Source organism: Heloderma suspectum, chromosome 5 (assembly GCF_057233095.1).
Source record: "Heloderma suspectum isolate Gila_16-S chromosome 5, 16-S_ref, whole genome shotgun sequence".
Lineage (NCBI taxonomy): Eukaryota > Metazoa > Chordata > Lepidosauria > Squamata > Helodermatidae > Heloderma > Heloderma suspectum.
The window spans coordinates 205,815,552-205,841,552 of NC_139462.1; the positions used below are offsets into that span (position 1 = coordinate 205,815,552).

At 45.1% G+C, this 26,001-nt stretch overlaps 1 protein-coding gene across 1 annotated transcript; it reads left to right on the forward strand.

Annotated features, from left to right (window-relative positions):
• Positions 1-1,520: 1,520 nt before the first annotated feature.
• MTPAP (mitochondrial poly(A) polymerase) lies at positions 1,521-26,001 on the forward strand. The gene is made up of 9 exons (XM_084859162.1): positions 1,521-1,708; positions 6,114-6,286; positions 9,693-9,926; positions 10,776-11,000; positions 14,567-14,778; positions 17,674-17,900; positions 20,071-20,163; positions 20,248-20,321; positions 21,896-26,001. The coding sequence occupies exons 1-9, from the start codon at positions 1,540-1,542 to the stop codon at positions 22,232-22,234; spliced, it is 1,746 nt and encodes a 581-aa protein (XP_084715288.1). The 5' UTR covers positions 1,521-1,539; the 3' UTR covers positions 22,235-26,001.

Below are 26,001 nucleotides of genomic sequence, written 5' to 3' on the forward strand. Positions count from 1 at the left end.
CATCTGATTAACGACCTAGATTAGGGGGTGGGGGGGAGGAGGAGGAGGAGGAGGAGGAGGAGGAGGAGGAGGAGGCTTTCTTCAGCACTAAGCAGGGAAACACCGTTCTTCTCCCCAGTGATCAAAGATAAGAGATCAGAGATAAGAGCAATTTAAAGGCATTTGAACTTTTAAAAGGTATTGAAAGAGCAGGTTATTTAAACCAGTTACGCAAGGGAAACGTGGAAATCAGAGGCTTGTATTTTAAAAATCTGGAGGTTTCCCTGTATGTTATTCTGTGGCTTACTTTTGAGCAGGTATGATTACACCATAAACTGTTATCAGAAGAGGCCGCAAGAGATGCAGTGCTTTCCTGCATCGGGGGCAACTCGGGGAAGGCAAGTACTCTGTAAGATACGTTGGTGGCCATCAAGAAAGACATCTTCATCTAAGACACCTAAGAAGCGTGGATTCGGATGACAGCTTAGTTCCCTCCCACTCCACTGTGTCATGCTTTCTTTAAAAAATGGTACCTCCTGATGAGCACACATAAACCCACCCACAACATGTCACCTCTATGTTTAGGATTGCCACATTAGGCCCATTGGAGCACGATTCAATACCATCAACAGCAGCTTGGCTCAATAACAAGGACATAAACTAGTTTATAGGCATAATGCTATGCATGTTTAGACAAAACAAGTCCTACAAATCCCAGCATTCCCCAGCCAGCCGGTTCAAATCTTAGGTCAGGCATGAATTTGTGCATTGATAAGGCACCATGCCACAGCCCTCCATTCGTATTATGAAGTTAACAGCCACAGCAGGGCCGCCAGCCATGATTACTGGGCTAATGGATGAGAAATGCACTTAGAAAAACTGCCCTGTGGTTGTCACTAGGTCCAGACAAATTCATGGGCGATAGGAGTTCCAACGGCTATGAGCCCATATAATAGATAAGAATGGAGCCTCCATATTCAAAGGCAGGATATCTCTGATTCACAGAAGTGGCATGTAAAGCCACAGAGGATCTCTGCTGGCTGGGGGATGCTGGCAGTCGCAGTCCAGCATCCAGAAGGACATTTCCATCTGGAGAAAAATTGCTGAACATTTTGCTGGCTCCAGTGAGGCTATTCCTACAGTGGAGGCCGGGGGCTCGGATTTCGGTGGGGCAGAGCAGCCATTCTGGGTTTCAGTCAGAACCAGCCAGAACGCTAAAGGAGCTATCCGAGGTGCTCAACCTATTGGGAGTGTGGTTCAGCACCTCGGATAGATCCCTTAGACTTCTGGCTGCTTCTGACTGGAGCCCAGAATGGCTGCTCGGCCCCACCAAAATCCGAGCCACCGGCCTCCACCGGATTCCGATATTCCGCGGCGGCCAATAATGCGCCTTTGCATGAACCAGGAAGCCGCTTTTCCCCGCCTCGTCGGCGCAAAGATTCATTCATTCCGAAAGGGCGCTCTCGGTACGCTGAGGAATATTGACCCTCGCGTCGCGCCTTTCCGTACGGTTGCGTCACGCGACGCAGGCGCATTGCGGCCCCTTCCCCTGGTCCAGCAATGGCGGCCCCCATGGGGCGGTTGCCTCTGTTGCTCCCATGCCGGCGGTTGCGCTTTCTCCGCCGGGCTGAGGCCAAGCTGCGGGACGCTGAGGCCCGGTTCAGCTCCACGGAGGTCGCCTCAGCTGCTCTGGGTGAGCAGCAGGCCCCGAGCAACGAGGCGGCGGCGGGTAAGAGAGGCGGTTTCGTCCTCCACAGAATATTGACTTGTAGGCCGGGGGTGGGAATCTCGTTAGCACTGATCAGCCTTCCCCAGCCTGGTGCACTCCAGATGGGTTGGGCGACAGCTCTCAGCATCCCCCAGCCAGCCATCTTCTTGGTGGTGGATGCTGGGAGTTGTAGTCGAACCCGTCCGGGCTGCGTCAGGCATGGTGCCGGTATTTACCTTGAGTAAACTGAGATTTTCAAAATAGCTAAGGAGGGGCTTCGCCTTCTTTCTCCTCATCCGCACTCTTCTAGCTACCTGCTGGGAATAAACATCCAAGCTGGAATGTGACAGAAGCATGGCCGTTGGAGCCCTGGAGACAGAGGGTCAGATGGGGAGAGGGTGAAGGGAAGGCTTGGGGGAAGGCGGCTGAGAGAACTGGCAGGAAGGAAGCCTCTGCCCTGTTGCTATGTGAAGATTTTCGTATGAGGTTCTTCAGCCTCGGAAATTGGAACATTGCTTCCCCCGCCACCCCAAGATTTTCCTCTTAGGTATTAATGCATTGTTATGTATAGAGCCGAGTGCTACGTGACGGAGTGAGCTCCCGTCTTCAGTCCCAGCTTCTGCCAACCTAGCAGTTCGAAAGCAAGAAATTGCAAGTAGATAAATAGGTACCGCCTCAGCGGGAAAGGTAACAGCGTTCCGTGCACCTCGGTGTTCAGTCATGCCGGCCACATGACCACGGAAGCGTCTTCGGACAGCGCTGGCTCTTCGGCTTAGAAACGGGGATGAGCACCGCACCCTAGAGTCGGACACGACTGGTTGGGGACACCTTTACCTTTACCTTTATGTATAGAAAAAGAAGGCTGTGAGCTTGAAACATTTTGTTTCAGTTAACAGTACTTTACCTTCATAGTAGTGGGGCACAATCGTGTGCATGTTTAGACAGAAAAAAGTCCTACAACACCCAGAAAAAGTCCTATAACAGCCAGCATCGTCTTAATTTGGCTATTTTAAGCAGTTCTTCAAAGCAAGTTTGAATTAAGCAGGTCAGTTATGATGCCATTACTTCTGATAAACATCAAATTAACTGGGAGTGATATAGAAGTACACTTTTGGGGGAATATATGATGGGCCTACTCAGCTACTCAGACACCCCCCCCCCCCATCAGTTACCATCGGGGGGAGCGGGATGGTAGTGCCCAATGGCCCTGTGCCGTCCTGCAGATCCACATTGCCATTCTTGCACACATGTTCATGTGTTGGGGCTTGATCTCTGCAGCAGACAGCTTTTTCTACTTGAGTGGGTCCATGCAATTTAGAACCCCGGTGAGTCTACTTGAGTAAAAAGAAAGCTCCAAAAACACATGGGGAGGGACTGCAGTACAGGTGATGGAGATGTGCAGGAAAGAGTGGAGCCAATGGACTTGTCCCCCTCCCCCCATGTGACAGTAATTGTGGTCTGGGGGGACGCCTGACTAGAGCCACAGCTTTCTCTTATTGTATGTTCAAAATAGTTAACAAATACATGCTCTCCCTCAAAACTGGATACTTTTACTGTGAATTTTTTGTCTCCAGTGAGTAATCAATCTACAGAATTGTTATGTTCTTGGGCATGTCTAAAGAAGTAAAAGTTGGACAAGACACGGGCTTAGTGAAAAATGCACAGAAGTAAGGGAGAGTCATAGAATCATAGAATAGTAGGGTTGGAAGGGGCCTACAAGGCCATCGAGTCCAACCCCCTGCTCAGTGCAGGAATCCAAGTCAGAGCATCCCTGACAGATGGCTGTCCAGCCTCATCTTGAATGCCTCCAGTGTGGGAGAGCCCACCACCTCCCTAGGTAATTGGTTCCATTGTCGTATTGCTCTAACAGTCAGGAAGTTTCTCCTGATGTTCAGCCGGAATCTGGCTTCCTCTCAATTGAGCCCATGATTCCATGTCCTGCACTCTGGGATGATCGAGAAGAGATCCTGGCCTTCCTCCCTGTGACAACCTTTCAAGTACTTGAAGAGTGCTATCATATCTCCCCTCAGTCTTCTATTCTCAAGGCTAAACATGCCTAGTTCTTTCAGTCTCTCCTCATAGGGCTTTGTTTCCAGTCCCCTGATCATCTTTGTTGCCCTCCTCTGAACCCTCTCCAGTTTGTCTGCATCCTTCTTAAAGTGTGGTGCCCAAAACTGGACACAGTACTCCAGATGAGGCCTAACCAGTGCTGAATAGAGGGGAACTAGTACTTCCTGGGATTTGGAAGCTATGCTTCTATTAATGCAGCCCAAAATAGCATTGGCCTTTTTTGCAGCCACATCACATTGTTGGCTCATATTCAGCTTGTGATCAACAACAATTCCAAGATCCTTCTCGCTTGTAGTGTTGTTGAGCCACGTATCCCCCATCTTGTAACTGTGCATTTGGTTTCTTTTTCCTAGGTGCAAAACTTGGCATTTATCCCTATTAAATGTCATTCTGTTGTTTTCTGCCCAGCGCTCCAGTCTATCCAGATCACTTTGAATTTTGTTTCTGTCTTCCAAAGTATTAGCTATCCCGCCCAATTTTGTGTCATCTGCAAATTTTATCAGCATTCCCTGCACCTCCTCCTCCAAGTCATTCATAAAAATGTTGAAGAGCACTGGGCCCAGGACTGAGCCCTGCAGTACCCCACTTGTTACCTCTCCCCAGTTTGAGAAGGTCCCATTGATAAGCACTCTTTGAGTCTGATTCTGTAGCCAACTGTGGATCCACCGGATCGTTGTTTCATCTAGCCCACTTTGAGCAAGTTTGCTTATCAGGATATCATGGGGCACTTTGCCGAAAGCTTTGCTGAAGTCGAGGTATATGATGTCTACAGCATTCCCACGGTCCATAAGGGAGGTTACTTGATCAAAAAATGAGATCAGATTTGTCTGGCAGGACTTGTTTTTGACAGATCCATGTTGGCTTCGAGTAATCACTGCATTGTTTTCAAGGTGCTTCCAGATGGATTGCTTTATCATCTGCTCCAGAATTTTCCCAGGGATTGATGTCAGACTGACTGGTCTGTAGTTCCCAGGTTCCTCCTTTTTACCCTTTTTGAAGATAGGGACAACATTAGCCCTCCTCCAGTCATCTGGCACTTCCTCCGTCCTCCATGATTTCTCAAAGAGAATAGATAGCGGTTCTGCCAGTTCTTTTATTACTCTAGGATGCAGTTCATCTGGCCCTGAGATTTGAACTCATTCAAAGTAATTAGGTGTTCCTTGACCATATGCCTATCGATCTCAAGCTGCAATCCTGCCCCTTCAGCCTGTACTTCGCCTTTGCCAGGGGGCTCATAGATCCTCTTTTGGGAGAAGACTGAGCCAAAGTAGAAATTGAGCACCTCTGCCTTTTCTTTGTCATCTGTTATTGTTTTGCCATCCTTATTTAATAGCTGAACAACCATTTATTTCCTCTGCCTTTTACTATGCACGTAGCTGAAGAAAGCCTTTTTGTTGTTTTTAGCACCCCTCGCTAACCTCAGTTTGTTCTCAGCTTTAGCCTTCCTGACACCATCCCTGCAATTCTGTGCTACCTGTCTGTACTCTTCCTTTGTTACTTGGCCTTCTTTCCACTTCCTGTATGTGTCCTTTTTTGTTTTCAGGTCATCCCTAAGCTTTTTGTGAAGCCACATTGGCTTCTTCTGTTGTCTTCCACCTTTTCTTCTTGTTGGAATTGTTTGTAATTGTGCCTTGAGAATTTCCTTTTTTAAAAACTCCCACCCATCTTGGACTCCTTTTCTCGTTAGCGTCGCTTGCCATGGGACCTTACTGATCATTGTTCTGAGTTTATTAAAATCAGCTTTCCTAAAATCCAGGGTACGCGTTTGACTACACTCGGGTTTTGCTTCCCTTAGAACCAAGAACTCAAGTACAACATGGTCGCTTTCCCCCAGAGTTCCTGTAACTGCTACTTTATCCACTAAGTCATCTCTGTTGGTTAGGATCAAGTCAAGGATAGCCAATCCTCTAGTTCCTTCCTCTACTTTCTGTAGGAGGAAGTTATCTGCCACACAAGTCAGGAATTTCCTGGAGGGGCCATGTTTTGCAGAATTTGTCTCCCAACAAATATTGGGGAAATTGAAGTCCCCCCTGACTACGACAGCATGCTTCCTTGAAACATTGGCTATTTACTTTTCAAAAGTTTCATCCTCATCTTCTCCTTGATTGGGTGGCCAGTAGTGGACTCCAACCACCAGATTCCTTTTATTCTTTGCTCCATTTATTTTGATCCAGATGCTCTCGATGGGGCCACCAAGCTAATGTGTTGTTGTCATGTGTTCATGTATTTGTGGGAAATGTCCGCTTAGTATTTACCTTATTTTTAAAATGAAGTTTATATACTGATGCCAGACTGCAAAAATCTGCTCATACGTTCCACATTTTCACATCAATTTATTTTTTTGCCTTCCATCTAGACACTGAAATTGGCCCCAGAAAGAAGACATTCAGTGAAGTACTAGCAGAAAGACAAGAAGAAGCACGAAGGACAGTGTTAATTAACTGTCCATCCAAAATCAATGAGAAAAAATTTCTCAAATACTTGTCATCTCATGGAAACATTAAGAATCACTATTTTTATGAAAGTTATGTAAGTATTGGGAGCATTAGCAACTGAAGTTTAAACTCTGTGGTATGTATAATTCAAATAGAAAGAATGCTGAATAGATGCGTATAAGAGAAACAGTCTATATTCTGTATGTTGTGTGGATGGCACAGGAATTAGTTTTTAACAAATTTTGCCTTTTTTGTGAAGATTGCTTAAATGAAACCCGTAAATATAAATAAAGATATTGACTTCCCTGCCTGTGTCACAGGTCAGTTTGATTGTCTTATCTGTCAAGCATCTGTCCCACAAAATGTTGTTGTAGATAAATTAGTTAACTGCAAAGCTGTCTGTCAGGATGATGATTTGCAAAGCTATTTTAGGGAGCAGTCCTATGTGCCCCCCCCCCCCCAACAGTGTCAGAGACACTGTCAGATACAGGTCAGAAACAGGGCTCTGAGCTGGAGCCAGGAAACTGTACTCCCTGCCCCCTCCCCCTCATAGCCAGCCTGGAGAGAACTGTGCTAGCTACCAGGGAAAAGGTGAAAACACTCATCTAGCAGAAACGCAGGACAACTGGAGCATGGAGGCGAAGATTGCCTCCGCTGTCCTCCCACCTTGCATTGTGCTCCCTGTAAGTGTAAAGCGATGCACGTTGGGGGAAAAAGTCCCAACTTCAAGTATAACCTGATGGGATCTGAGCTAGCACTGACTGACCAAGAAAGAGTTCTCCGAGTTTTGGTGGACAGCTCAATGAAGATGTCAGCCCAGTGTGCGACCACTGTAAAAAAGGCAAACTTCATGTTAGGCATAATTAGAAAAGGAGTTGAGAATAAAACTGCCAAGATCATACTGCCCCTATACAAATCTATGGTGCGGGCACACTTGGAATACTGTGTCCAGTTCTAGTCACCACACCTAAAAAAAGATATTGCAGAGCTGGAAAAGGTGTGGAAAGGGGCAACTAAAATGATCAAGGAGCTGGAGCAACTCCCCTATGAGAGAAGGGTACAACAGCTGGGATTGTTTCGCTTGGAAAAAAGGAGTATAAGGGGAGACATGATAGAGGTGTACAAAATTATTCATGGTGTGGAGAATGTGGATAGGGAGACATTTTTCTCCCTCTCATAATACTAGAACCTGGGGTCATCCCATGAAGCTGTTTGGTGGGAGATTCAAGACAGATAAAAAGAAGTACTTCTTCACACAGCACATAGTTAAACTATGGAATTCGCTACCACAGGATGTAGTGACGGCCACCAATTTGAATGGCTTTAAAAGGGGGTTAGACAAATTTCTGGAGGAAAAGGCTATCAGTGGTGATTAGTCTTGATGGCTATGCACTACCTCCAGTACCAGAGGCTATGAGTCTATGTACACCAGTTGCTGGGGAACATGGGTGGGAGGGCGCTGTTGTGCTCGTGTCCTGTTTGTGGATTCCTGGTTGACAGCTGGTTGGCCACTGTGTGAACAGAATACTGGACTAGATGGCTCCTTGGTCTGATCCAGCATGGCTCTTCTTACGTTCTTATGGATACTTGGCAGCCTCCGAGTTTGGAAGCTGCTGGGTATCCACATCGGATTGCACCCTTAATCCTTCTGCTTACCACCTTAGGTGGCAATCCTATGCATATTTAGACAGAGAAAACACCTACAACTCCCAGCATTCCCCAGCCAGCATGGGTAGGTGGGGCATGCAGCAAGTTGTAGGCTGTTTCTCTGTCTGAACATACATAATGTTGCGCCTTTATAATTTTTTCTTGTCACAGTTTCAATTTGGCACACAAAGTGAATTGTCAAAGTGCTTGAAGCGTGGTCAGTGAGCCCAACCTGCTACCGTCATGACAATCACTTCACTTTCTCCATGTAAAAATCAGTCTAATTTTTGATAAGTTTTCTATGTAGCTAGGCAAGAGCTGTCCAAAATTAGATGCACCTTCTCTTCCTATAATGGTGTAAAAATTTAACAGGCTTTAGAAAATATAAGAGGCTACAGATGCCTTTGTATCCAGCAAAGGATGAGTTTGCAGTTTGTCTTCACTGCAGCTTATTTGCAGCACAAACATGAACAATCTCACTTGGCCAAAGAGAGAAGCAGTGCAAACAAGCAATGTTCTTCTTGATTTTTAAGTACATGCTGTGTTCATGTTGTGGGTCAGAGTCAGGCTAAAAGACTGTGCTCAGGTTTCAGTGCTGGTGGGTTTTTCCTTTACGCCTTTTGAAGGTAGTTTTGGTTTGTTAATCTCTCATAGAGAAATGAAAACTCCTGTCAGAAGTGAGACTCCTGCCAAAAGCCATCTCGGTTGAAATCCATACCTTCAACATTTTTATACTGCCTTTCAACCTTGCAAGAAGAGTTCCAGTGCAGCTACCACATGTAAAATATGTGGATATATGGCTGCGTTGGATGCATCCCTTGAAATGATCTTGTCTCAGGGGCAGACTCCACCTAAATTAACCAAATACTTGTTCATGTGATGGAGATTCTGCTATACTGCAGGGCCGGGGATGGGCAACTTGAAGCCTTTCAGAAGTTGTTGGACTGCAACTCCCATCATGCCTCACCATTAGCTATACTGGCTCGGCCTGGTGGGAGTTGCAGTCCAGCAACAAGTTAATGTCACACCAAACCCTATACAATTTGGGACCAGGATACCTAGAAAACCACCTTCCCTTATATATACCTAGATGACCTTTAAGTTAATCAGAGGAGGCCTTGCTGGTCATTCCCAAACTAACGGGATGTTGCCATGCAATGCCCCGATGGCGGGCTTTCTTGGTAGCAGCGCCTACCCTTTGGAAAACCCTCCTTCGTGCAATTCGGGAGGCAGAAAATGTGGCATCTTTCAAATGCCTCCTGAACACACACTGGTTCACCCAGGCTTTCCCTGGGCTGTAATTAAATTAATCATGCCGCTCCATCTTACTGCTCCCTGTATTGCTTTTATTGTAATTGGAATTGTTTGAATGTTGTGTTTTTAATATTGGATTTTAAACGTGATTTTAATATTTATATGTGAACCACTGAGGGAATTGATTGTATTTAGCGGTATATAAATACAATAAACAAACAAATAAATAAGTGGCTCGCCCTTGTGCTAGGCAACCTAGAGAGAGAGATTGTAGTGCAAAGGATACCTTGGGGAAATCCCCACTCAGCTGGGAAGCTCACTGGGTGATCTTGAGTCCATCACTATCTCTCGGTCTCACGTATATCACAAGATTATTGTGAGGATATACAGAAATAATGATGCATAGTGCTCTGACCTCTACCGAGAGAAGGCATGATACAGGAGTGATTATGGTGGTGGTTGTTAACATTTTCCAGTGCTTCACTACTCCTACAGCTACAAAAGACCTTTCTAATATCTCACCTATATTTTCAGGTGTCAACTGTTACATCTCATATATAATGTGGATGTTACTGTTTCTTTTTTTCACATTGCTTCAGGGTACGTATGCAGTCATAGAATTTTCTGAGTCGGACAGTATAGCTTCACTGCAGGATACCACTGGAACCCCACAGTTTGTGGATGAATGCCCTGTTCCATTTAAATCTAGAATTTTTACCTTGTCGCTGAAAAATCCAGCAAGCCAAGCTTCTGAACAGACACGGATTTACTGTCATAGACAAACCACCATTCCAGTTGGAGAGCTGATGAAGAAACTTTGTAACGCTGACAGTGTAAGTTCGTGTGCGTATAGTTCCTCTTGTTAGAAATAAGCAGCTTTATTTGTGGATTCAGTAAGAAACTGACAAACTGACTATGAAGCTATTTAGTGTTTATCCCTGGTGCAATCTGTACATATTTGTACAGTGTCTCAGTTGGTACAGTCTGGTAACTATAGATGTCAGACCTGGAGACATTCTAAGGATTTATATTGGGATGAAAATGTCGGTGGATTATGATGGCTTGTATATTCCATTCCTTTTGCTTTCAAAAGGGCACAATATTTTCAGCAAATACCAAATGCAAGAACAATAAAAGAATTATGCCAGCAGGACTAGCAAGAGGATTTTTTTTAATTGAATGTGTAGAAATTGCTATCTATAAATTTATTTCCAGCTTTTCGGAATCTAATGTTCCACTGAACCAATATCCAGTGTCTTCAGTGCAGAGGGAGAGGATATTTCCATTAGACCGTGTCTTGTTTCTACTTGTTCTACATGTTGAAGCTTTCAGCTAGCTTTTCTAAGATGCTTTAAGGATGGATTTTGAAACTAACATTGCTAGAAAGGTTAGCCTTGACTTAATATATGTTGTAAATTTATAACATGTAGATATGCAACTATTTAACAGGTCTTAAAAGTGATCACATCTCAGATTAATCTTCCCCAGCCTGGTGCCCTCCAGATGTGTTGCACTACAACCCCTGTCATCCCTTACCACTGGTCATTCTAGCTGGAGCTGATGGGAGTTGTAATCCAAAACATTTGGCAGGAGCCCTGTTGAGGGATGCTGCTAGATGCTTAAAACCCATATAATCTGAGAATGGTTCCCCCCACCTCCATCCCATCTCTTTTGCTGTACAGGTGAGTGACCAGTTGCACATGCTCACAGAGAACTGCCAGCTGACAGAAGAAAACACTAAGCTTCGGTTTTTGGCTTGTTCTTTAATTCAAGACATTGCAGGTGCTTATTTTCCAGACTGCACTGTGAAGCCCTTTGGCTCTTCTGTGAACACCTTTGGTAAACTGGGATGTGACTTAGACATGTTTTTGGACCTGGATGAAATCAGGAGAAACACCACCAGAAGGGTAAAGTCTTTCTCTAATAGCATCTTCCACTGAGCTGTCCTTTGACCCAAACTGTAAAACAGCCGTATTGAACCTCTTTCAGCCCAAGGGCCAAATTCCATTTTGGAGAAGCTCTTGCTGGGTGGAACCAGGGGCAAAAGGGGTGGCTGGGGCCCAAAATCCTAAAAAATACCAGCATTATACCTTAGGAGAGGCATTTCAACTGTTTGGCATGGATAAAAAAAACTGCACAAAGGCCAGGAAGCCAAGAAATGATTGGTGATCAGAAGAACAGGGTGTTGCTAGGCAAAGGTGCGTGGCCATCTTGGGGAAACCAGGAGGGCTGGATTTGACCCCAGGCCTGAAGTTCTATATTCCTGCTGTAGAATTACAAAGATAATGAGCACCTGAAAAACTAAAATCAGAATCATAGTGTACTATTCTGGTGTCAGGTGCATCTCCTGACAGCTTTGCAGTGATTCTCTTGATCTACCTCTTCTAGTCTTGCTTTCGAGGATTACCCACCCTCCCACTGCCCAATAGGTGTAAATTTTATTCTTACTAATTTTTAAACACACATTTAGAATTCAAAAGATATGCGGCAAGCAAGGGCTGCATATCCTAAAATAAATGGCTAGGATCTAAAGAACCACATTTGTGCCTAGCTTCTGCTGGCTTTGCTTTCCCTGCTGCAGCCCCTGCCCTGCATTGGATGCTGCTTCAGAGGGTCCCTCAATCTTCAAGAGTTGCTTTGCAGGGAAGGGCTGGGGGTTGGGGGGAGTGAGACCGCATGCAGCCCTTTGGATCCCAGCTGTGATCTCCAGCTCTAATAGACATTTACAAGCCTCTTTTAAAGCACTGCTGCAAAATAAATGCTGCGATATTATAAACACCTCACCCCCCGCACTCTTGACTAGAAAAGCTGCCTGAAGACACAGGCATCAACTGAGCCACATTTATTGATGGAGGAAAAAGCTGACGTGGTGAAAGCTTGGGGTTTCCCACTTGCGAAGAGGAAATAGTTCCCAGCCTATGGCCTCTGTTTACATGGCTGAAATGATACCATGTTGGCCAACACACTCGGCTTAAATTGCACGAAGGGAGGAAGTGATCTATCTGGGACGCCTTTCTGCTGGTGTTCTTCATGCCGCAGCTTTCGTTGGATTGTCGTAAGAAGATGTAAACACGAACCGCGATAGTACGCTGTGGGTACATTGCCTTTTGAGATAAGATTGTGTACAGGAAATGTACAAGGCTTTGTGGCCGCCTGGATTACACCTGCTTAGTATGCTTCTCCCTGGGTGGACATTGTAGTTAATGCTTTCTGATCACACACCCATTGTTCATGTGGCCGTGTTTTTTTAAATGTGGTCACCGGCTGCAGTGTAACATGCAGTACAAGCAACTATGTCCTTTTTTTATTATGGAAAGCAAAGATGCATACATGCCGACTATCTCGTAGCTGGCATTGATAAAGCACTAGATTGCAGCCCCTGGCTTAGGTCCAGAAATACAGTGCCTCCCTCTGTGTCAGCTGTGTGTCAGGTATGATTAGGCAAGCTGGCCCGTGCATTTATTTGTGATGCTCTCTGTGTCATAGCTGCCAGCAGGCGACTCACACACATGGATGGCGGTCTTCGACACTGTTTTGTTTCTGTAGTATCATCAATGTACATAGTGCTTGCAAAGAACAGGTTTGACAGGTCCCTGCCCCAGGGAGCTTAAAGTGTACATGTGGAGCTACTGCACAGGTGTCTAGATTTGTGTCTCTCTGTTTTAAGCAACCATTAAGAGTGATTGCAGAAACATGAAATATTGGGGCAGTAGGAATGTAGGGAATATTGGAGCCGGAAAGAGTCCCTACCTCCTCCCTGAATCCTCCAACACCCCTTGCCCTCCACAGTCACTAGGCACATAAGCGTAGTCATTTTTTAGTTGAAAAAAGACCTCTTATTTAGTTATCGGCCAGAGATTCTCACTGAAATTAATATTAATATGTGCCTCAAGTACAATGTAATTCTGTTGGTATATAAGAGATGATCAATCTCAGATATGCAATCTCAGATATCCAGATGATACCACTTTGATGGTGAAAGCGAGGAGGAGCTGAGGAACCTTATGACGAAGGTGAAAGAAGAAAGTGCAAAAGCTGGGTTGCAGTTAAACCTCAAAAAAACCAAGATTATGGCAACCAGCTTGATTGATAACTGGCAAATAGAGGGAGAAAACGTAGAGGCAGTGACAGACTTTGTATTTCTAGGCGCAAAGATTGCTGCAGACACTGACTGCAGCCAGGAAATCAGAAGACGTTTTCTTCTTGGGAGGAGAGCAATGACAAATCTTGATAAAATAGTTAAGAGCAGAGACATCACACTGACAACAAAGGTCCGCATAGTTAAAGCAATGGTATTCCCCATAGTAACCTATGGCTGCTTGAGCTGGACCATAAGGAAGACTGAGCGAAGGAAGATAGATGCATTTGAACTGTGGTGTTTTGAACTGAGGAAAATTCTGAGAGTGCCTTGGACTACAAGAAGATCAAACCAGTCCATACTCCAGGAAAGAAAGCCAGACTGCTCACTTGAGGGAGTGATATTAAAGGCAAAACTGAAGTACTTTGGCCACATAATGAGAAGACAGGATACCCTGGAGAAGATGCTGATGCTAGGGAAAGTGGAAGGCAAAAGGAAGAGGGGCTGACTAAGGGCAAGATGGATGGATGACATTCTGGAGGTGACGGACTCGACCTTGGGGGAGCTGGGGATGGCGACGGCCGACGGGAAGCTCTGGCGTGGGCTTGTCCATGAAGTCACGAAGAGTCAGAAACGACTGACCGAATAAACAACAAATAAGAGATGATACTGCTGATCATGTCACGGAACGGCATCTGAGGAATGATGTGCAAACTATGACCTCCATCTCTGAGAAAAAGTTTGGCCTACCAACATTCCCCGGCCAGCAGGCTAGGGATGATAGGAGTTGTAGACCCAACACAGCCCGAGAGCACCAGATTGGGGAAGGCTGAATTAGTAAGCATATGCATTGCAGTCAAGAAACTCAGAAGAGTTGTGCAAAATTATAAGAAACCAAGAGGTCCGGAGATGTAGTTAACTTAAATTTGTATAATAAGGAAAACATCAAGTAAATCTGATAAAAACTGGTCACGGTCATGAAACATTTTTCACTAAGGTGCTGTACAGCCTGAGCCCATGTTTTGCCCCGGGTGAAAGGGGCTCATCCCCCACCTCCCTAAAAATTCCAGCACCACCCCATTTCAGTTTCTGGGGAAGCACAGTGTGGAGTGGGGGCTTGTTTTGCTCTTGGCTTGCTTCCAGATGGAAGGGTCATAATGCTACCAATCAAAAGACGTTGCACAGCTATTCTATCTTTTCCTCCTTAACCATTTTTTTCTGATAAGAAAAGAGACAGGAGAAGCTGTGGGCAACTGTGGGAGGCTTACAAATTGAAGATGTCATTATCTGGGGCCCCAGTAAAATTTTGTGAATGAGGCAGGGCGATTGCACCATAAAAGCCTCGTTGGCAAACACCTTTGGTTCAGTGATTTATGCCTATCTCTTTTGTGTTAGAAAACAGGTCCCTTTAACATAGAGTATCAAATGAAGAGAGTACCTTCTGAACGGATAGCAACGCAGAGGATCCTTTATGTGATTGGTGAATTTATCGATAACTTTGGCCCTGGGTGTGTTAGTGTGCAAAAGATACTTAATGCTCGCTGTCCGTTGGTGAGATTTTCCCATCAGCCTTCGGGATTTCAGTGTGATTTGACAGCTAACAATAGGTAAGCTTTTTTCAGAAGTGTTGTGTTGTTTGCTTTGTTAAATCACATATCCCAGCCTTCCCCCGCGGAGCTCAGGGCAAGCACACGGTCCTCTGAGATAGACCAGGCTGAGCGATGGTCACCAGCATTACCCAGTAAACTTAGTGTCTGGGCTAGTGGTTTGAACCCGAGTCTCCCCAGCCCAGCACTGTGTCCACCACACTGCAGCACACCATGCTGGTTTTGGGCATGGCTGCATCCGCGGATACAGAGTGACAATGTACTTTGGGACGCTAGGGCAGGAGCGGGCCAAAGGTAGGCCAGGATTTGCTGGATGATTTGCATCAAGGTGGCAGCTTTTCATAGCTACAAGTAAAACTCCCCCCCGCCCCGCAAAACTAAGCTGCTAGACTCTCTGACCCGTTGTGACTCTCATGTAATTTTGTATGTCCCTGTCATCTCAGTGTGTGGCTCATGGGACAGAGTGGAGTAATTTGCTCCCCCACCTAAGCCACCATTTTGCATCTAATTCTCCCCCGCCCCCCAGCATGTAGCTTTGGTTGGGGTTCCAGTAAAAACTAAAGAAGATCCTGCAAGCCTGGCCTGTCCGTACTAGTCCCAGAGAGCACTCAAACTGCCCAGTATGCTGATGTTTCATCACAGAACCTTTCTGAGCTTTCCTCTCTTAAGTCCGTGAGTCCAGGCAGAATTTGTTTTGGATTTATAATTTAAGGGGATCGTTGAGCAACGGAGAAGGTTAATTGCAGACTGTGAACCCTAATTTGTACTCAGGCGTATTTCTATGTGCTCAGTCTCCTAAATTATGTACGTTTCCTCTTTATGTTAAACTAAACTAGCAGACATTGAATTAACTATTTGCTGTTTAGTCAGGAGTAGCCAACCTGGTACCCTCCAGATATTTAGGACTATGACACCCATAAGCCCCAGCTAGCATGGCCAATAGTCAAAAATTTTAGGAGTTGTAGTCTCAAACATCTAGATGGCACCAAGTTGCCTACCCCTGCATATACGTTTACAACAATGTATGTAATTGAGCTATAGGGTTGGGATATTAAGGGAAAGTTTATTTTTCACAGAATAACCAGTAGAGGGAGCAGTTTTCTTAGGAATAGCAGCCTTGTTTTCTCCTTGAATATAACTTCATTTTTTGAACATTTGTTTCTCAATTACACATAATGGGGGAAATACCAATAGTTTGAATATTTTAGTATTGTCTTTAAAATGCATCACAAAAGACACCTGCCTTGGTGTTTGATTGAACCGACTAGCCGTAGCTGCTGTTTTGCCCTCTCCAAACATAGCAGTGCTTCTCTGTTACCAGGCAGGTCTGGCCCCGTTTCAGTCCTCCCTGAAGCATCCTGTTGCTGCAGTTTCAGATGGCCTTTGCTGCTTCCCTCTTCACCCCTCCATCAGCAAGAGAGTCTTACACTTGTATGCAAGAGAAGAAATAGGATCTCTTCCTGGGCTCGGTGTTTGGCTTGGGGGCGCAGTGCCCTCTGCCTGTTGTGGAGCTTGCATCTCCCCTGATACTTATTCCCTCTAATTCCAATGCTCAGGTCTGAGTACCGTTACGTATGTAGCCAAAACTGTGCCACCCGTTCACAAGAGGGAGTTATCAGGAGCCTTGGGGAACCCCAGGATTTGCAGAAGTTCACAAAAATCTTTAGAAAAAAGAAATCCTAAGAAGGGGAAAGCCCCTAAAACAGCCCACTGAGGACTGAATTTGCACAGTGGTTATGGAATGCTGACGGACTTGTTGGGGAGCAAAAACTGGAAAAGCTGGTGAAAAGGAAAATGGAATGGTGTATTGTGGAGGAGGGCATGGCTGGCTGGCTGGCCAGAACAGTGAACAGGAGCACTCTGCGCTGCAACATTTTGTTGCAGGTCCCATTTGTCCCCTATATTTCCAGAGTGATTCTGTGTTGCTTATGCCTAAAGTCTGTGCTCAGAATGTGCAGGCAGTTTTACAATAACCACTTCAGTGGACTTCATTCTGCTGTTCACATAGAAAACAACACTGTCAATTGCAGGGGAAATTAGTGCTGGCTGTGGAGTATAGGCATTTTTATGCAAGCTCCAGTTCTTGAACCACAAACCAGGAAACACTTGTGCTGTAGATTCTTCAGTTCCTTCAAAGCCACTTGTGACCATTTCTTTTAAAATGGTTAACAGGCTGCATTCAAGACCCTTCACCCATGCGATGCATGTTGAATTGACTTCCCAGAATCAAGGCCTGAATTGCTTCACAAAACCAACCTCACCCACAAAAATTGACCTCAGCCGCCTTGGCCATATTCCCCACAACTTTGCCCTGAAGGAGGCGGCTGTAGGCGTGACAGCATCACTTGCTTGCTTTCTGCGCTTATTCTCCGTCTGGCTTTTAGCAAGATTCCCAACAAGACGCCCTTGTTTTTGTAGTATGCCTGCCTGACCCTTAAGTCTGTTCACATAAGCTTATTGTGAACAATTCCTAGAGGAAGTGAAGTCTCTGCCAGATGGAAGGTGCTGCCCAAGACAGAGAGAGGGAGAGGTTTCACATCCTAGGTCTCTGAGCCTCATTCATGCCCATTGCTTTTACTGGTTCGCAGATATGGTCATTGCTTTTTAAGAGTGTGTTGGTCATTCTATGGTCACCTAGAGTTTCTTTGTAATTAGTCTTAAATGTCCTTTCATTTATGTTTAAATTATTATTACAAATGACTTCTATCACAGAGCCTTTGGGATGTTGTTTTTTAATGTGTTCAGGTCTTGGCTCTGACTGTTTCCGACTACTGTACAAAAGCTAAAATGGGCGTAAGAATGTTTTACTGTGTCATGTGCTGTTGCAGTAAGTCTCAGTTGCTGATGCTCTGTAATATTTTCCCTACCTGCCTTTGCCCTCTTCTGCTCCAACAGAATTGCCATGAGAAGTTCAGAACTCCTTTATATCTACGGCAGCCTTGACCCACGTGTACGAGCTCTTGTGTTCAGTGTGCGGTGCTGGGCACGCACCCATGGGATCACAAGTAGCATTCCCGGTGCCTGGATTACCAATTTCTCTCTCACAATGATGGTCTTGTTTTTTCTTCAAAAGAGAAGGCCTCCCATTGTCCCAACCTTGGAGCAACTGAAGGCGCTAGCTGGTAAGAGAGAGAATTAGATTGGACAGGGCTGATTCTTTCTTGGCATTACCTACTTGGCTACAGCTACCAGAACACAGAATGTGTGACACTCTCATCAAGTCTGAAGATACAAATGTGAATAAAAATTCTCACCCATTTCTCTTAAAGACATTGAAACAGGACTCAGTCGTGTGTCTGTCTCCTTTTCAGAATATTGTAGAGGGAGTTGTAAATTTGCACATCTTCACCTTTGATGGAACGCACATGTAGTTTGTATGCAGATCTCCAGATCAGAGTACAAAACATAAAATGGGAATTGGCTCTATTCTCTCTTGGAATTGGGGTGCCTGTGTAGGATGCTTTAGGAAAATATCAAGGCCTGGAGAATCGCACTTCTGCTGCTCATTACATGGAAGGTGCTGCCATGTCATAGCTAAGGGGGTGAGCGTTCTCCTTGGATAAGAAACATTTGTTTCAAATCTCACCTCACACATAAGCTCCCTAGGTGGTCTTCTGTGCGCACTGTTCTCCCAGCCTCAGTGGCCCATTTGTAGTACAGCGGTCACAATAGTGGCCTATGTTACTGGGCTGTTTAAAGATTACTGTGAGTGAATGCGAAGCACTTTGAACACTTGAACTGTGCTATATAAAGGCAAGATATTTTGTCATCATGTGCACAGTTGGTGTACTTTGAATGGGACTTGCATACATGTAGCAAGAGCTCCATTGGTGCTTCTCTGATGCTGCCTGTGGCCTGAGATTCTCGGCTGACAGGACTGGCTTCGGCCTTCTGACAAAAATTCCTGGCAGAAAGGAGGCAGCTGTGATAAACAAGAGCCCTTGTGTTTCCACCCCCAGATATTTTGCCTCATCAATCGCTACTTCACAATCATGAGATCAGGCTTGAAAGGAGACGTGGAGATTGATGGTGTTTTGCTCTCTGGCTTCTTGCCTGCCTTAGTAGAGCTTTCAGAAGTTTTAAGGACTAGAAACATGAACTAATCATGTTTAATTCCCCTGAGTAAAAAGCCTACAAGTCAAAGCAACCATTTGGAGGCTGCTTGTTTAGTTGAATGTGGTGCTGGAGAAGACTCTTACAAGTCCCCTGGACTGCAAGGAAGTCAAATCAGTCCATCCTAAAGGAAATCAACCCTGAGTTCTCATTGGAAGGACAGATACTGAAGCTGAAGTGCAAATATTTTGGCCACCTAATGCAAAGAGAAAACTCTTGAAAAGACCCCGATGCTGGGAAAGACTGAAGGCAAAAGGAGAAGGGGACGGCAGAGGATGAGATGGCTAGATAGCATCACTGATGCAATGAATATGGACTTGAGCACGCTCCGGGAGAGAGTGCAGGACAGGAAGGCCTGGCGTGCTATGGTCCATGGGGTCATGAAGAGTTGGACACGACTGAACGACTGAACAACAACAAAATGCCTGAACTGGCCAGGGTATTTTTACATCTGGATTTAATTGGCATCTTACGGGCATCCTTTATCGGAAGAAAAGTCCAAGTAACGACAATGACTGTTGCAATGTCAATAGACAGATGCGGTAGCTGTGCCATTCCTTTTGTTTTAGAAATAGCTGTTTTAAAAAGCCTGGCCCTCAACTGGCTGTAAAATTCTTCACACCTTTTAAAGTGTAATAGTTTCCTGTTGAAAGGTCTCAGAATTCTGGACTTCAAAAAGTTGGTCATGTTATTTATGGTTCATTTGATTATAAACAATGAAAGTCATGTAAAAGCCTGACTGTTGTTTCACATTTCCAATCAGAAGACGTGTTCAGGTTCTGCACGGCTTTTTCTCTCAGTGTTTCCAAAGGAGGGCCCGGTGTCATGGCACCTCCTCAGCCCGATACCATCCATATATTGTGGACTACGTAAGTCCAGTCAGCAAGGCCAGTGGTCAGGGATGATGGGAGTTGTAGTCCAAAACATCTGGCAGCAGGCACTGGGTTGGCAAAGGCTGCACTTACTCAGGCATTTAATTGCCATTTTACTGTGCCTGACTTATTCCATACTAAACTGTGTTTGTTCCGTAACTATTATTATCTAGCACATGAATGCCAACTTTTTTCTGTGTCCAGTGAATTATCCTTATGTGAAGCAGCTATGCATGGAGCTTGTAAAATTCTATGGTGTTTACAGACACAATACTTCAAAAACCCTTGTTTCATGTGTCTTTTTCAGATTCAGAAGATAAGCAAATAATTGAAGGTTTTGACTGTACCTTTGTTAGTAACCTGAACAAAATTAAGCCCACGGAAAACACGGAAACATTGGGTAAGCTGGCCCATTGTAAATAGTTTAATCTGTCAAAACTTTGGTCTCCTTCCTCCTGACTTTACCTCCCTTTTTGTCTTTCAGATGTCCTACTGGGTGACTTCTTTGAATATTTTGGGAATTTTGCTTTCAATAAGTATTCGTTGAATATCCGGAAGGTAAAAGCCTTTAACTCTCATTCCCTTGGTTTCTTGTTGGTCATTCTCTAAGTTGTATGAAAATGCCTGAATTTTGGAGCTGGGGACTCAGCCCACCTTGGGGGAGAAGCCCTGTTGGTATGACTGTACCATGTGCTGAGGTGGCATTGCAGCTGCCATGGTGCGGCATCTATTTAAGCAATGTCCAGATGTATTCTTGGGGGGGGGGGGGGCTACTTGCTGCATGTATGTGGGTGGAGTGTGCCATTTGCGGGTGGTCGTGTATGGAGAACATTTTGATACTTTGCTCACTCCCTCATCTGTTGGATCCAAGTGGCCCCGGTGGGACTGTTTCCTTAGATCAAAGCATCTAAGGCAAATCCTTGTTGTGTTCTGTATGGTGTGTTACTGATTCCGGGGCTCCAGCTAAGAGTCCCATTGGGCTTCTTCACACAGGGAGGGGCCGTGGCTCAGTGGCAGAGCCCCTGCTTTGCATGCAGAAGGTCCCAGGTTCAATTCCCGGCATCTCCAGGTAGGGCTGGAAAAACTCCTGCCTGAAACCCTGGAGAGCCACTGCCAGTCAGTGCTGGCAGTACTTGGCTAGATGGTTTGACTCAGTGTGAGGCAGCTTCCTAAGTTCCTGTATGGAGGGTGAGGGAGGAAGAAGAGAAAGTACTCCCTAAAGCAGGGGGGCAGACCCTGAGGCCCAGGAGCCTCATCCTGCCCTCCATGGATCCCAGATGCCCCGCCCCCTTTCTCCCAACCACCAATCGCCTGGTGGTTCCCCAGCTTTGGTGCCATTCTTTTTCTCATTCTAAAAGGTTGAAATGCCCTCCGAAGGCAGGAAGAGCTTCAAGCTAAGTGCCTAAATAAAGCTAAATGCTTTAAACAAAATAACGCTTTAAAGCATTAATAATAAAATAATGTTTTAATAAAATAATGCTTTAAATAATGCTTAATAAAACAATGCTTTAAAGCATTATTTAAATAATGTTTTAAAGGTAAATTCTTTAAATAAAGCTAAATGCTTTAAATACCGAATGCTTTATATGCTAAAATGCTTTAACGTGAAGTGCGTCCTAAATGCCCTCAGAAGGCTTAGTTATTGGCAGGAGTAATTTTAAGCTAAAATGCGCTGGGTTTTTTGGTACTGGCCCCATCTCTTTTTCCTTCGGCCCCTCCCAGCCCTGGAATGTGGCCCCTGAGGGCTTCTCTGGAAGCTTGGGCTGAAAGAAGGTCAGCACCCCTGCTCGGAAGTGTGCACCCCTGGTCAGCTATTGCAGTAGACAAGCAAATCTCCATTTTGTCTCCTGCACATGTGTTTGGAAGTTGCTACCTTCCTTCTCTCGCACTACCAGTGGACTCTCCCGCTTTGTTGCCTGTCCTCTAAGCAATCCTGACAGCATAATGTCTGTGTTCTGCACAACTCCGAGCTTGCCGATGAATGTTCGCTACGTGAAATGGGCTGTGGTAGCAATTGTGCATTTGGGGCTGTCAGGGGTTCCTGGTTGTTTGTGCTCCCCTTGTGGCAGTGGGTAATGCATAGTGCACGTGTGAAATGGTTTTGTTTTTTCCCTCCCCTTTGAAACCTGCAGGGGAAAGAGCAAAACAAGCCCGAAGCGTCTGCGCTCCATATACAGAATCCCTTTGAACAAAACCTTAATATCAGCAAGAACGTCAATACGACGCAGCTTGAAAAATTTGTCAGCTTGGCCAGAGAGAGCGCCTGGCTTTTGCAGCAGGAGGGCCCTCCGTCAAGCCATTCTCAGCTCTGGGGGCTAGCAGCCCTACTTCAATCCTCAACAGCCACTAATGCCAGCAAGAGTACAAAAAGCAAGAGGGGACCAGCCAGCGAGAGAATCAAAGGCTTGCTGGACTCTTTGAGGATTAATGGCACCATTGGGAAAAAGGCCTTTGGTACGCAGGTGCGGTAGTTGCGACAGCATCCTCAAAGCCTACTGAAGCGATGGACAGGCTGGCTCAGCATCTCCTGGGTAGCCTGGCATGAAATGGAGGAGGAGTGCAGCCTTCAGGTCTTCTACAACTGGGCAGGCCACTGTGTTAATCTCACTGCCCATTTTGAATTTTCCCACTGCTCTTTGGGATGGGAAATATCCATATTTTTATGGGTAAATCTATATTTGATATTGGTCAGAAATGAGTGATTAATCTAAGGAAGGAAACTAGGAATGTTACTGGTTAACTAAGAGGAACAAAATGCATGCCAGCGTCCTTACAGCCATCAACGTACTGATGCACTGAAACCATTTTAATCCAAGGACTCGTATCCATTTTTGTTCTTTTCCACAACCATAAAATATTGCAAGGTGAAATAAAGTGAGCAAAGTGGAGTAGTTTCATGTAGTACTGCTATCATGAAACCTCTTAATAGTTTACCTTATGCAAGAAATGGTTCCTCTAGTTTCAGAATGGGAACGAATACTGCAAGCTGTATTTTCATTTCTTCCTCCAGGCCTGAAGGAAAGATGTGTGTGTGTTTAAAGATAACGTTACCTTGCTAATCATGCTGCACCTGTATTTTGAGAGCTTAATTTAATTATACTTTTAAAAAGTTTTGGGAAGTTTGAAATAATACAGGTACAGGCTATATTGTTGACACTACCTGGAACTTCTATTAATTCAAAACCTTTAATGCAGTTTATGATCAAGCTTCCTGTGTGGTCGTAATATTTTCAAGTCACTGTGATCCAGGAACTCCTTACAGGTGCAGGAACCCAACGTGCAGTACACACAGCTCCTGCAAATGAAAGAGCTTCCCCACTGATTTCAGTGTTGTGGGCCTGAGAAGATCCAAGTACATATCGCTGAGTTTCTTTTTGTAGTTGTGCAAAAACTTGATATTTTTGCACACTTTTGTATTTTTGGCTTTATGTTTTTGTATGTGGCTTACAAACAGTAGCTCGGTGCCATCCTTATTTCTGACCCTCCCCTCTCCAGCACTGTATTCCTTTCTTTTACTTCGGAGACTTGTCACTTTGCCTTCCATTGTTGAAGCAGGAAGCCGTCGCAGGGCAACTAAGAGAGTTATTTCATTCTTGCCAGCCTGAAATAAATAGATGGTGACTAGCCTTCCAGACTGTAGTAGGCAGCTTGTCTGATGAATGATGGGAAAATCCTGCGTGTGAAATAGTATGTAAAATAGTTTAACTCCTTTTCTAAAACAAGCCCTTGGTATTGCTTTTAATATGTCACAGGCCTATTATTTTAATGCTGCAACACTAAACCAAACAGCACATAGCAACATGGGTCTAGTGCATAATGCTGATCATTTTCATATTCTCAGTTTCAGAGTTATCCTGCTCTGTTTCCCAAACCGTCATATGATTATGTAGGTGCTATAGGGTGGTCTTCTACTCAACCCATGCAGAGGACAGGGCACTGAAGCTCTTTGTACAGAACGGCCTTCCCCCACCCGAGTCCTTCCAGATGTTGGCTCTTCAGCCCCAGCCAATATGGCCCATGTCAGTGATGATGGGAGTTGTATTGCAAAAGAGCTGGAATGGCTCGGGGAAGCAGGTACAGAGCAATGGGGGGAGGAAGGGGGGAGAAGGTGTCCGGCCTAGTTTATGTCCTGCTCTAGACTGAGTCCTGGCTCTTTGCAAGCAACCACAGGGAGCGATGCAATAGAATGGTCAGTTTGGCAAGCAAATGGTCAAGCACACAGGTTTCAGTCCAAGGAGGTTTAGGCTAAGGCAGGAGTGGTCAAAATCCAGGCAGAAGCCAGAATGCAGGCAGGCAGGCCACAAAGGATCAGGCAACAGCAGGAGTGGTCAAGGTAACAAGCAAGAGGTCAAGCACAGTAAGTCAGGCATGTTACTCAGTTCAGAAGCAGGGTCAAGAAACAGTCCAGGTCCAATAGCACACAGCATCCATCACAAGGCAGGGGAGGCAAGGTAGCAGATACTGGAACTAGTACTGGCATTGTTTCCGGCAGCTCTCAAGTTACCAGTGAGAGTTGATGTAGCTAGATCTACTAGAACCCCACCCAGTGCTCAGCTGCTTCCTGTCAGAGGCTTGTTGGATCAGATGTCCTCCTCATGAGGAGGGCCTGACTCACGAGTAGTCCTCTTTGCCTGGCCACCATCCTATCACAGACCTTAAGGCGCCGGCGTTCTCAGGGGTGGCTCAGGGTCTGCCTCAGAAGCCAAACTCTCCGCCTCTGTAGGAGGCAGATCCAAAGGCATCACCCCTGAGGGTCCTGGACCATCTTGGCTAGTGCCAGGGTCTCTGACAGTTCTGGTTCCTGTGAAGGCGACTCCAGTGGCAGCATGACACCTGGGACCACGACAGTTTACTCTTTGCCATGCAAGAAGAGCCTTGCCATCTAGTCGGCATCCTGCCTCCAACCGTGGCCAACCAGCTGCTTCTGGGCATCTCACAGGAGGGTGTAAAAGCAACAGTCTTCTGCTATCTGCCTTCTCCACTCCAGCAACTGGTTTTCAGATTGATAGGCAAATTTATGGAGGATGGGTCTAATCCCATCTTAAAGCCGTTACGTCTGTGGCCATCTTATGGTAGTGAATAATACAAATGTATGTGTGCTGTTCTATTTAACTGAGTAACTACTATAACAGTCTTGGCCCCTCTTTTTCCAGCTGAGACAGATACAGCTTCACTGCAACCTTAAGAAAATTTGAAATGGCTTAATTTTTTTTTAAGGGCTTGTTTATATAATCTTTGAAATTCAAGATTGCCAGCAGCATCCTCAAACTAATGGTTGTGTAAGACAGTCTTTTAAAGAAATTATTACTTAAGGATGAGAACTGGCATCTGATAACCTGAACAAATACTTTGGGGTTTGAGTATAGGGGATGGGAGGGCTCTGATACCTGGGAGCAGAAGTGTATTTTGATCTTGCCTCACCACCACCAACAAATCTACACAAAGTTGTGCAACCTGATGCTTTGAGTGTTCCATATTCTTCAGTGACGTAGATATCCTAATAACTGGCATAGCATTGCAGCCTTAAAATCCAAAGTTGCCTTCTGTTTCCAAATGAACCTCTGGAAGTGGAGAACCTAGAATATTGAACTTGCAAGTGTAATCCTGAGGTTACAAAATGGCCTTGACATATTAGCATCGTTACATACATACTTCTGGTATGATCCTGCACACCCTGTGCAGAGGGCAGAAGTCATTCATTATTTCAGATCATTTTTTAAAATGGGATTCCTAAAGATGTTGGAATCAAACACAACAAGCTGGCTTCCTGCAGACATGCGCAGTCTGAATTAATGTTGGCCCTATTTTATTTTTATTTTTTTTTTTGTCTTAAAAACATCAAGATGATGTGTTAGTAGTATGAGAGATGGAAGAAGACTACAAACCTTTTGAGCTCAAATCAGATTCTAATTGGAGGCTATCATATCATGCATCCTTTAGATGTTTTCAAGGGGTTCTTTAGCATAGCAAATGTAAACTTTTCTTGGCTTACCTGTGTGAGGAACAGCTGAAACACACGACATCTGTGTGTGCAGTCTTTGACTTCGAAGTACCACTTGTTTTGATGCTGGTATCATATGTTGCCAAAACCACTTCTTTCTGTTGTCCCTGGGGAGTGGGGGTAGGGAGGCACAGAGATCTCTTCCAAAGATTTATCCATAAGTGAGTATTGGCATGGAAGCCCACATCTCACCTCAGAACCTGAACATATATCAATAAAGTACAGAGGAAAAATGGC